An 11,984-nucleotide genomic window follows, 5' to 3' on the forward strand; every position below is an offset into this window, starting at 1 on the left:
GTGGTGCCAGGGGGCGGGGAGGTGGCCGAGAAGGTGGCCAGTCCCAGGTACGGAGTGAGTGGTTGCCAGTGGGTGGGTTCAGGGGACCTCCGATCCATCCAGGCCCCAGGGCACCGGGCCGCAGCCAGGCTCCCTGTGATTGCCCAAGTCCTGGCAGTACTTGCATGGCCTGGGCGTTTGCCCTGGCAGGCTGGTGGCATGCCAGTCACAGCACAGTCCAAGGGTCTGCCCAGTTCTGCCCTGCTGAGCCGGCAGGCTGGTGGGTGCCTGGAGGGCGCTCCTGCTGTCTGGCGCAGATGTATCGTGGGCTGGTGCGAATGGGGAGGGGCGGTGCGCACTGTTCACTGCGAACTCTTCTCCAGGCAGGGGGTTTTGAGGAAGTTCTCTAGTCTCATCTAATCTTTGAAAGAGCAAAATGAGTAAGCCATACATACCTGAGGACATTTGTATGGAATCCGGGTTCGGGACCTTTGACCAGAATTTACAGCCAAATCGAAGCATGCAAATGTTTGTGAAAGGGAAGAGGAGTATTAGCGATGTAGGTAGACGGTTGGCTGGTGGGTTTTTTTTTTCTCCTTTGTTAAAATCCACAGACATCCCCCTAGATTGGTATCTCTGAAAATGCAGACCAAGAGAAAATGACTTCAGAGAAAAACCTAGTAATGCATTTATAATTCCAACTGGGATTACTCATGGCTTTCTGGGTGGTAAAGTCTTAATTTTCTCTGGCGGTGTATCTTTATTGTATTTAAGCCTCTGCTTGGGCTTTCACCGCACACCTCTGTCTGTGCACGCCTGTTACACACGTGACACATTTTAAAGGGAACTTGAGCTCTCAGGAAAGTTGCCAAGTTGTCTATTACAGAGGGATCTGCAAGCAGCTTTTCAGATCCTTCCCTTGTGTACCTTGGGCCTCCTTTTTATCAGAAGCCTGAATCTCCATAGAGATTGTGGATTAGACCAACCTTTAGTTTGGCTGCTGGATTTAAAGGCAAAATGAGGGGTGGCTTAAAATGAGGCGTGGATGAAATACCTGTTTCCTGCAAGAGACCAGACCTAGACATTAAATCTTGAGGTGACCATGGTGTTTGAGGTGACCAGGAAATGCAGACTCCTGACCTTCAAGCCATTCAGGTGTTTTGGTGACAGCTAAGCTGTTAGAGCTGTCCTGAGACTTGGCAGGACAGAAGGTTTGTTGGAATTTATTGTTCTGAGTATACCTCACACATGAATTGTTAGGGGCTGAGGTTGCAGAGATGAAGTCAACCCTTGAGGCTGAAGAGATGAACAGATAATTAAAGTCTAATGTAAGAAGTGCATAAATAGGAGAACCAAGTGCCGTGCCACGCTTGTTAGAATTTTTTATCTTACACCTATGGATGTAAACCTCTAGATATATTGGTTCACTTTCTGTTGGGAGTTTTAGTGTATACTGCTCTCTCTGGGAACCTTTTGGATCGTGTGTTACATGTGCACTTATAAGAGGCCTTTTTCAGGTCAGTTCAAGCTTAGCTTGGAGTCCTTCTAATGCAGAGTTAGGCTCATGGATCTGAGATGTGTGTAAGACAGTTGTCGTGGTTTCCAGTCTGTGCCAGGAGTCAGAGATGGCACAGTGGGTATGAGCTTGGTAACCCATCTTCAACGCCTGGTCAGCTTATGAGCATCTGACTTTATTGTAAAATGATAACAACCAGGAACATAATCTTCTTAAAGTTCTCGGACTTTGCCACCATCGTGGCCACCAGTGGTAAATGCCGTCGCTCTGCCTCTCTCTGGTCGGGGGCCTCGTCTGTGCTGTGTATGAACGGGTCTGTTGTTCACTGGCTAACTGGCATCTTCAGCGCCACTCCCAGGAGGGAAGCACGTCTCTCAGAGGAATGGTCGGATGGCATGTAGCCCTTTGTTCTGATGCCCACTTGAACTTCTCCGGGACACTGAGACTGCTGAAAGAGAATTTTACTTAGGACAGAGGCTTTCATATTTTTAGCACTTCCACATCGAAAGCAGTCACTTTCTTATTCTGAAGTAGATTATGCAGTCTCTATTTCCAATTGCCACCAATTCCCCAGAATCTAAAATTTTTACATCTGTTCTCCTTTTAACGTCCACATTTTAGCATTTTGACCCCACAATCAGTATTGTCCTGAAAATTCTCAGATGAGCAGGATAAATTCCTGTGTATTTTCTGTTCATTGACTGCAGCTTAATAACAGTAGCAAGACCTTGTTCCTTGTCTTGTTGCAAGGATTGTGGAAGAAGTTGGGATGCTTTATCTCAAATGCCTGTAAAATAATCCATTTCATAAGATAATGTGAAACTTCGTCACGTTCTGAATTAGTTGCAATAGCCATAAGCTACCTTCCCAATCTAAATCAGTAGCAGGGTCAGGCTTGAATTTAGTCTGATGGCCCATCCACCAGGGAGAGCTGCTGCTGTTTTTGAAGAAGCCCTCTGTTCAGTTTCAGACAGCAGTATACACTTGTTGGGTTTCATACAAAAGGACCCATATTTAATTAGAGAACAGTTTTGCATTTTATTTTGCTTTTTTTTTTTTTTTTGCGGCCGCCCCCGTCCCCAACCGCCCACCCTCCTATTTTGCTTTTTAAACTGACTTGTCCGTGCTGTCAGACTTCCTCGCTGTCCATTGGAGAGACATGCTTTTGCATAGTGCCATGAGAGGTGTGACAGGGCCTGGGAGACCTGGGTTCAATCCCTGGGTTGGGAAGAAGTCCTGGAGAAGGAAATGGAAACCCACTCCAGTATTCTTGCCTGAAGAATCCCATGGACAGAGGAGCCTGGTGGGCTACAGTCCATGGGGTCACAACAGTCGGACACGACTTAGCGCTGTCTTTTTTTTTAATGAGAGGTGTGACAGGTGCTTTCACGCACGTGGGACTAAATGTGCTCCATCAAAGAGTGCTCAGCATGGAGCGGACTGAGTGGGGAAGCCGCTGGCCTTGAATGAGTTAGATACGGTACAGACTAATTTTTATTGGGAATTGTATTTAATTGAGGCTCGTTCTGATCAGCATGCATGCATTAGTCCACTTCTACTGTATGCAAAAGAGCAAGAGAGCTGTTCAAGGATGCCTGTAAGCATCCTTGGCTTCTATTTAATTTTATTTCCAATCCCTCCTCTGCTTCTGGAGTGGTTGATGTTCTTCACTAGATCCTGTATTAGCAGAAACGTTCACACTCGGCATTTTGAGGGTGTTTTTAGATACGCAGCTGTCTCACAGGGGGCCCATGTTTCTCTCTACTCAGAAGGATGAACGGATGGAGTCGAAAATGAATCATAAATAAGAATGCCACCAGCTGTAGCTTAAACGTACCACCTCGTCCATTTGGGCTGTCATGACAAGACACCACAGACCGCGTGGCTTATAAACCACAGAAGTTTATTTCTCCCAGTTCTGGAAGCTGAAAGTCCAAGCTTAGGGTGCTGGCATGGTCCAGGGACAGCCCTCTTTTGGGTCACAGACTTCTCACTGACTGTGGTGCAAGGGGCTGGGGACCTCTCTGGAGCCTAAGGCACTCATCCCATGAGGTGAAGCCCTTGTGCCCTAAGCCCCACCTCCTAATACCATCATCTTGGGGGATTAAGATTCCATATATGAATTTTTGGGGGACACAGACATTCAGACTGGAGCACTTACCAGTTGCGTTGTTGTTGTTTCACCTGTTGGTCTGCTGTTCTCTTTATCCCTGCAGTATCCTGTGTTCTTACTGTGCCGCCTCTCCAGCTGCCATTCCTTGGCTGTTCAGAAAAGAAAGTGAAAGTGTTAAGCTCAGGCGTGTGTCCGACTCTTTGCGACCCCGTGGTCTGTAACCCACCAGGCTCCTCTGTCCCTGAAATTCTCCAGGCCAGAATACTGGTGTGGGTTGCCATTCCCTTCTCCAGGGGATCTTCCCGACCTGGGGATCAAACCTAGGTCTCCTGCATTGGAGGCAGATTCTTTAGCATCTGAGCCACCATGGAAGCCCTGGCTGTTCAGAGGGCCCTGTTAAAATATCTTGAAGGGCTCATTGGTCTCACAGTTTGCGCTGTTAACCTATTTCTGGATCTGCTTTGAACTAGCTGTGTGTCACTGGATCAAATCTAGGCGTCTCTCCAGGAAGAGGGGAACCAGGTCTATTCGATTGACTCTGTACCCCCCGTTCCTAGCACCATGCCTAGTTCACAACAGGCGCTCAGGAAATATTTTAAAATGACTGAATATAACTTATCTAAGCCTCAACTTCCTCTTCTGTAAAATGGGATAACAACTGAGAAGGACGTTTTGAGGCTCAAATGAGATAATCTTAACATCAATAATGTTACGGGCGTTTGTGGATCAAAGCACTGTGTATCTGGTCTTCCGTGTGCATAGACGCACTTTCTAAGCCAGAATGTGGCATGCATATATAAGGAGTTGTTTTTTTCTCTGTTCACTACCTCTAAAGAACTGAAAGGTTAATCTGAGAAACTACACTCTGGGAGGTGGCAGAAAGTCTCGGGCCTGCAGAGGTATCCTGGGAAGCAGGCCTGGTCCGAGATGGGCATCCCCTCTCCTCTCTTCTCCCTCAGGGAGCATTCCAGAGAGCTAATCAAATGTGCCTTTGTTAGCAGTTTACAAAGCTTCCACTGAATGGTCTGTGTGCTTTGCATTTGTAATGGAATTAGAGGGCAGGGAGAGGACAGTGAGCCTGCCTTTGGGTGGAAACCATTCTCCTGCTGAGTAAACGTGTAGCCTTTGTCAGCTGAGACCTCTGAGAAAGTGCCCGCAGAGAACGTGGGTGAGGCCCGTGTCCTTTGCCCCGACTTTACTCACAGCTTGCTCACCTGTCCCAGCTCTCCAGGCAGTGACTTCTTACGTAACTGTTGTTTTTTCACAGGGCCGTCCAGATGAAAAGAGTACTGATGAGTCCCCTCGCTGCCCAGTAAAACATGGAGAGGAAGAACCCGTCCAGAGAGGGCTCTCGAAGGCTGTCAGCCAAACCAAGCAAGGGCTCAGAGATGAAAAAGGCGGCTCGTCAGCTCGGCCTGGCAGCCGCTGAGTCAGATAAGGACTCTGGATTTTCAGGTTAAAATTACCTTATCCTTTCTACACTGTAGTGAATGATTTACCTGAAAAATGTCCTCCGTAAAACTCATTTGTGTGATAAGGATGGGAAGATTTCACCCACAGGAGAAATGAATGGCTCTCTGGTCTCTTAAAATGATAGTTCTGTTGCCACATGGCAGGGTATTCATCAGAGTCACAGTGGGGTTAGTTCTGAAGGAACGGTTTGACGTCTTTTTTCAGCTCAGACTCTCAACTTCAAATCTTACACGTTTCCCACTGTGGCAAGTGGTCATGGGAGAAAAGATATAAAATACTCAATTCTGTTGTCTTTCCTCCTTTCTCACAGGAATAGTTATATTGCAGTTACCCTGCATTCCAATAATCACATTGGAAAAAAAACTGCATGTTGTCACCACATATAACAAATTTAACAAAGGTAGTATATAATTTGTTAAGATATCTTTTTTCTAAGAAAGTATTTTGTTAAGTTTAAAAACGTTTCCTCCTGACAGCCCATCCCTGCCAGTGTTTGCTCTTTGTGCTTGGTCTGTGAGTCTCCTGGCCCCATTCCAGACCTGAGGACCTATTAGAGACAAGAAAGCAGGACACTTTTTCTTCCTAGTTTTTCTGGAAGAACTAGCTGCATACCCAGTAAATCTTGTAATTTTGTGCTGAGGCTTTTTTTTAATCTCCAGGTCTGAGAGTAGTGGCTTAAATACGGCTTGAGTGGCAACATTTTTGGCCCAGGGGATGCAGAGGGGTGATGCCAGGGGATTTGGCCTGGGCCAACATCCCGAGAGCAGAGCCCTCTCCTGGAGGAAGATTTCTGTTTTCCAGCCCACAGGACTAATCAGTCCATCTTGTCGATTTACAAATTTATAGTGAGAAATGCAGCTCTTAGGAACCCTGAACTCTCTCACCCTTAGACTGGTAAATTTTCTCTCTGTAGGTCAAGCTGCAGGGGAAGCCAGGTTACCAGTAGATTGTTGCTCAGAGAGGAGCAGAGCACCGCGTCAGGGATTAGAATAAGGGCAGTTCAGGAAAGTTAGGGCCAGCGTATAGCTCTTTGGGTTTTTCTTCTCAATCTTTTCGCATTGTTTCCCAAGCTCACCTCATCATAAGGCTCGTCTGATGCATTTGTTAAAAAACACCAGGCCCCTCTCCTGGAGATTGTGACATGGAGGGTCTGCGGGGAGGGCCTGGAGTGTGGGTTTCCTATTTTTACAAGTGTCTCTGGTGATGCCTGTGATCAAACAGGTTTGGGAAACTTTGCAGGCCTAGTGTCTTTTTTTTTTTCTCTCTGTCTTAATATCATATTTGTTTTGTTTTGTTTTTACATATATCATAAAGGTAATATATGCTCGTTGTAGAAGCTTAGAAGTTTAGGTACATGCAGAGAAGAAAATAAATATTGACCGTAACCCCACCCCCTGTTGTTCTCAATACTGCGGCCGTTTTGGTACTTCCTCTAACAACCTCAGCTCCATCGGGCCGCCTGTTTTGTAGCATGTTGCGCAGTCTGGGTAGTTTTTCTGAAAGTTTCCTGTTCTCAATGCAGCAGTGCTTTAAGAAGTTTTGTGCTGTTCAGACATAAGGCAGTCTTAAAAATACTCAGACTCATGTGCCCCAGAAGGTGGTCCTAGTGAAGGCCTCCAGCCACTTCTGGCCAGGTGCCAGTGGTGTCATCGCTGCTGGAGTTATCCTTTCAGTTACCTTGGGATGTGTAATTGGCAGTTATGAATTAGCTGAGTCCATATTTTGGTTTTTTGCATTGTCTCAGTAGTGTCCTTTATAACTGTTAGTCTTTTTTGTATATTTGCTTGTTTTGGGCGCAGAACTCAGTTGAAGGTTGTGCATTTCATTTCATTGTCCTGTCTTTTCGATCTTCGTTAGTCTAGAACAGTTCCCTTGTCTTCCCTTTTCTTTCCTTTCTTTTTTTCATGAAATCAGCATCTTTAAATGATTAGGCCTGTTGTTTTGTAGGATGTTTCACACTGCACTTCTCTGGTAGCTTCCCCAGTATTAGAAACAGAATAAACATTTTTTAAATAGAAAACTAAATTTTTGATGTTATATCCTCATTGCAACACATGAGGTGACTCCTAGGTTTGTCTTATTCTTGGTGATGCTCTGATTAAGGGAGTAATTGTAGACCTGATTTCTTTATTATGAAAGTACTCCTTTCTCTTTGTAGTTAATAAGCAGTTTGTGGGATGATACTTTGAGATTGTGTGACTCTCAACAATTGTGTGACTCTTTGCCAACAGCCTCTTGACCCTGGTTTTTGCGTCCATTGATGATGCTTACCTGAACCAGTTATTAAATTTGTGGTTTGAAAAATGGTGATCTAATTCTGTATCATTCCTTTACATTTTATTAGCTGTTGATCTTCTTTAAGGAAACACTTCTCTGACCCCTTTTTTGAGCATCACTGTGGATTCACGGAATTCTTTTCTGATTTGGTTTGTCAACCCATTATCAGTATTCTTTCTGATACCAGGTTGTCCCACATTGGGTCAGTGGGGGTCCCTTCTAGATGGCACCTGTGTCTTGGACGTGTCTCGCATTTGTGTTTGAGCGCTTCCTTGCTTTCTAGCCTAGACAGTAAGATGTCTAGGCTTCCCTGCCAAAGACATCAGCCATTTCTCCAAGGAGCCCGGGTTTCCTTTTCATGCAGAATGGTATTTGCATAGAAAACAAGATACATGTACTGGGTACGTACTTTTCTTCTGAAGTTCTTTGTTTCCGGCCCAGTAGTTCTTAACTAAAGGTGAACATCTGGATTACTTGTGGTGCTTTGTGAAAATACGTGTGCCTGGACCCCAGATAAATCAATTCCATAGATTGAGGGGAAGACCCCAAGACCCATAATTTCTGAAAAGCATCTCTGGAGAATCTGATTAAAGCAAGTGTTGACAGTTGCAGTCTTCTAAATTATAGTCACATTCCAGTCTTGCCTCATCCAGACGACACTGAGATTTTTGACGAGCATCTAGGGTATTCCCAGCCTCCTTACTTGCAGTCTCTTGGTTTACTCCAGCAAGGAACTAATTAAGTCCTTTCCTTATGGATGTCACGTAGAGCAACTTTCTTTTCTTGGCCGTGGAGAGAATCTTTCCATCACCCGTTGTACAGGATCCCCAGTAGGCACACTCATCATGCATTTAGGACACTAACAAAGGAGGTGCTTAACTGGGTGGAGGAGGAAAACAAAGACAGACATCCTGAGCCTCCGCTTGATGAACTTATCCAGACTTTTATAGTTAGGGAACTTAGGAGGCATCTATTTTAGTTTCAGCAAAGTGGTAAGTCTTGGGGTTTTATTGTTACTTGTTTTGGTTATTACTATATCATGTGGTGCCCAGAGCCACTAAAGATCTTCATCTTTTCTCAGGTTCCATGCACACTCCTCTCCCTTTTCAACCACAGATTCTTAAAAGTAATGAGCTAACTTTGAAGCCTTTACCCACTTCTGTAGATTGGCGATGATTACTTTTACATGAACCCTAATTGATGCTGGCTTTTGTCTATAAGAGAGTTAGAATGGAGTCTGCTGTCCTAGGGCAGTGATCCTTAATCTCTTGGGGTGGGAGGGATAATTATGCATCCCATTGAGAATCCCATGAAAGATAGACATGCTGGAAGAATTCTCAAAAGCACGGATCACAAATGTTCCATTCGCTTTCAGGGGGTCTGTGGCTCCCCAGGAGGACTGGTTGGGAGCCTGAGTGAACTGACTCTTTCTCTGCCCAGCAGATGGGAGCTCAGAATGCCTGAGCTCGGCCGAGCAGATGGAGTCCGAGGACATGCTGAGCGCCTTAGGCTGGAGCCGAGAGGACAAGCCAAGGCCAAGCTCCAAGCCCGCGAGCGGAGCCTTCCCAGCACTGTCCCCCATGGTGGTCATGAAGAATGTGCTGGTCAAACAGGTGAGGAGGACCGCGCGCTCGTCACTTCTTTGCACACTCGAGTTTCTGAGCCTCCTGTGCACAGAGTTTCTTTCTGCCAAGGAGGGATGTGAGAAGCAGACCACCAGAAACCACACCGACAAGTGCTGTGCTCCTGGGAAGAGGGTGTGGCCTTTAGCTACTGACCTGGACTGAAGAGAGGAATACAAGAGGCAGAACGTGTATTCTCATTTTCCAGACAGTAAGACTGCACCCCTCATTTGTCCAAAGGTGTCTGGAATACCTTAGTCATGTTTAAAGGAACCAAGCAGAAATGTTCTATTATTCCACAGTACATCTAAGATATAACAGAGTTTAGGGTTGAAGCAAAAGGCTCTTTTAATTTGAATTTCCCTGGGGACTTTGAGAAGTATTTAAGAAGTAGAGGCAATTTCCCTGTTTCTCATGTTATATTCTGAGCATTTTCTTAGTAATCAGCCAGAGCTATGTTATTAGCGAAAAAGCAACTCTTTGGTATAGGTATGACTTTACCAGCAGACTCCACACAGCATTGCCATAGAATTGCATAGTACCTTGTTTCAGGTTTTATTATATAACTATGCAAATTATGTGGTTATTATCTAGATATGAAAGAAAAGATTTAGATGAAAAATCTACGCTTAGCTCCAGTGTTTGAGTCAGAGAACTCAGTCACATGAACTTAATTAAAGAACATGTAACCTTATCCTGCTTTTCTCTGAAACACACTAGTCCTCTCGTGGTTCTGTTAATGAGGCTGCTTGAAGCTAGTGAAGTTTGCAATCTGGCTGTGTGTAGGTGACCTTCCCACCTTAGGTGGAAGAACATGGCTGTAGCCTGATAGGAAACCCTAATGTCTTAACTCTTACCTAGTTATCGCTGAGCAACTCAAACTGATTTTCAACAAGGCAACCTGGTGAGTTTGGAAAAAGAATTTGAAGGTATTTGCTTTGACAAATCATATGGCAGCTGGAAGCATGGCTCTCCTCTCTGAAACGAGGAGATTTGAATAAAGACATGAAATGGAGCCCAAATGAGGTTGTTCAGGCCCCACCAGTGCTTCTCAGGACTCCTGTCTCCTGCTCTTTCCTCTCTGCCTTCCTCTCCGGCCCCCTTGTCGCTCTTTCTTAGGCGTCTGTGTTTTTTGTTGTGGGTGTTGTAGCTCCGGAAGGCAGAGAACAGCCCGCAGTTGCTGGTGAGGAGGCGGGCCCAGCAGAGCCGTCGTCTTCAGGATAAAGACCCACTGGGAAGGCTTGATCAGGAGACAGGAGGCTTGGGGGCAGGCTGGCCTGATGGAGCGGTCTAGGAGCTTTGTGTTCTCACATATGCTAGAGTTCCAGCACATCTCAAATTTTAAAAATCTTTGCTTATTATATAATGTCTTAATTATTGCTGCTTGGTTTTAGGTATTTTTCTCTTATGAGTCTGATTCCAGTTCTGTCACCAGACTGTGTCTTCTTACAGACAAATTATTTCATCACTGTGGTCTTCAGTTTCCTCATCTTTAACATGAGGCTTTATGTGAAATGATCCTGAGATCCTGTGCACGTCTAAAATCTTGTCTGGTATTCCCTTAGATGATTTCAACAAGAGTGGTAACCTTGTACAAATCTAATAATTGGTACAAACAGACTAAGTCAGTGGGCATAACAGCAGCACTAGAAAGAGTAATCTTGGGAAAGCAATGAACTGGGTATTTTCTGGGTCTGTTTGCCTTGGAGGTCAATCCCTGTGGTGTGATTGACCAAGGGGACAGCCTGAAGTTTTGCTTGTGGCTGAGCTGCACTGGGCTGATCTCTTCTTTGAAAGACTCCTGATTTCTGTGTCTCCTCTGCTGGGGGAGCGTGGTTGCTAGGCCCAGCATTGCTTGCTTGTTATTGCAGCACCTCTCAGTATACTTGAACACCAGGAGGACTCCAGAATGGACTTTCCAGGTCATCCCACCCTTTGCACAGGAGATGCACTGTAGTTGAACTTGGCTAAGAGTTCCTAACCAGGTATCTAAGGATCTGAAATGTGTGCAAATCAGGTGCCCACGTGGGAGCATCACTTTCTGCAGATAAATCACGTGACTCCACCAAGGGGGAGAGCCTCTGTCAGGGCTCTCTCTGCCTGGCCTCAGGTGTTTATGACTTTATTCTCAAATCTCCTCATTTCAGTGAGGAGAGCTGTGCTTCCAGCCAGGCCCAAAGACAGGAGAATACTGAGACAGCCATGTGAAATCACACCCAGTGTGGAAGCCCCGCAGGTGGTGGCTGTTACTGCCTTGCAGAGCTTTGTGGTTGTTGAGGGTCATTGCCATAAAAGCAGACCTGTGGACTCCTGACAATAGGTAACTTTTTAAAAAAAAATATGTAACTTTTAAATCAAAAGTTGATTTCAAGTAAAAGAAATTCCACAAGTAACTAAAGGAAGACCTTACTTTGGTGTAAAGTCACATTTATGGTATTGAGACAAGCACGTTTTAATTTACGCCAGCAAATCGTACTGTCCATACTTTTACTGCCTCAGTTGTGGCCTTGACTACGTCATTACTCCACGTACCTACGCTTTTCTTTTTCTTGAGTGACAGCACTTGAATTAAAGATAGCCATTTCCTCCAGTTTTCCCTTAAGAGAGAAAATCTGCGCTGTCAGACTCAAGTGAATATTGAAGCCACTTTCATCTCGTCTTATCAAGAAGGGCTACCCCGTGTGTGGGAAGCTCTGTCCTTCCATCTGAGTATTTGCTTTGCCCCATGGACAGCCGCGGGTAACAAGCAGTTTGCCGCTTTTTCCCTTTGTCTGCAGGGCAGCAGCTCCTCCCAGCTCCAGTCGTGGACTGTCCAGCCCTCCTTTGAAGTGATCTCTGCCCAGCCACAGCTCTTATTCCTTCATCCGCCTGTCCCGTCTCCTGTCAGCCCGGGTCACGCCGGTGAGAAAAAGTCGGACTCCAGGAACTACTTGCCCATTCTCAATTCTTACACCAAAATAGCTCCTCACCCTGGCAAAAGGGGCCCTGCCCACAGTGCAGAAGA

The 11,984-nt window shown here is 45.6% G+C and overlaps 1 protein-coding gene across 1 annotated transcript in view; it reads left to right on the top strand.

Annotated features, from left to right (window-relative positions):
* CIPC (CLOCK-interacting pacemaker) overlaps positions 1–11,984 on the top strand; it is a 16,602-nt gene that overhangs the window by 1,328 nt on the left and 3,290 nt on the right. The window contains exons 2-4 of the mRNA XM_010844411.1: positions 4,876–5,063; positions 8,802–8,971; positions 11,758–11,984. Of these exons, the coding sequence (XP_010842713.1) occupies positions 4,928–5,063; positions 8,802–8,971; positions 11,758–11,984 (533 nt within the window). The 5' untranslated portion in view covers positions 4,876–4,927. The remainder of the gene's footprint in view (positions 1–4,875; positions 5,064–8,801; positions 8,972–11,757) is intronic.

Source organism: Bison bison, unplaced genomic scaffold, assembly GCF_000754665.1.
Source record: "Bison bison bison isolate TAMUID 2011002044 unplaced genomic scaffold, Bison_UMD1.0 scf7180017864201, whole genome shotgun sequence".
Lineage (NCBI taxonomy): Eukaryota > Metazoa > Chordata > Mammalia > Artiodactyla > Bovidae > Bison > Bison bison.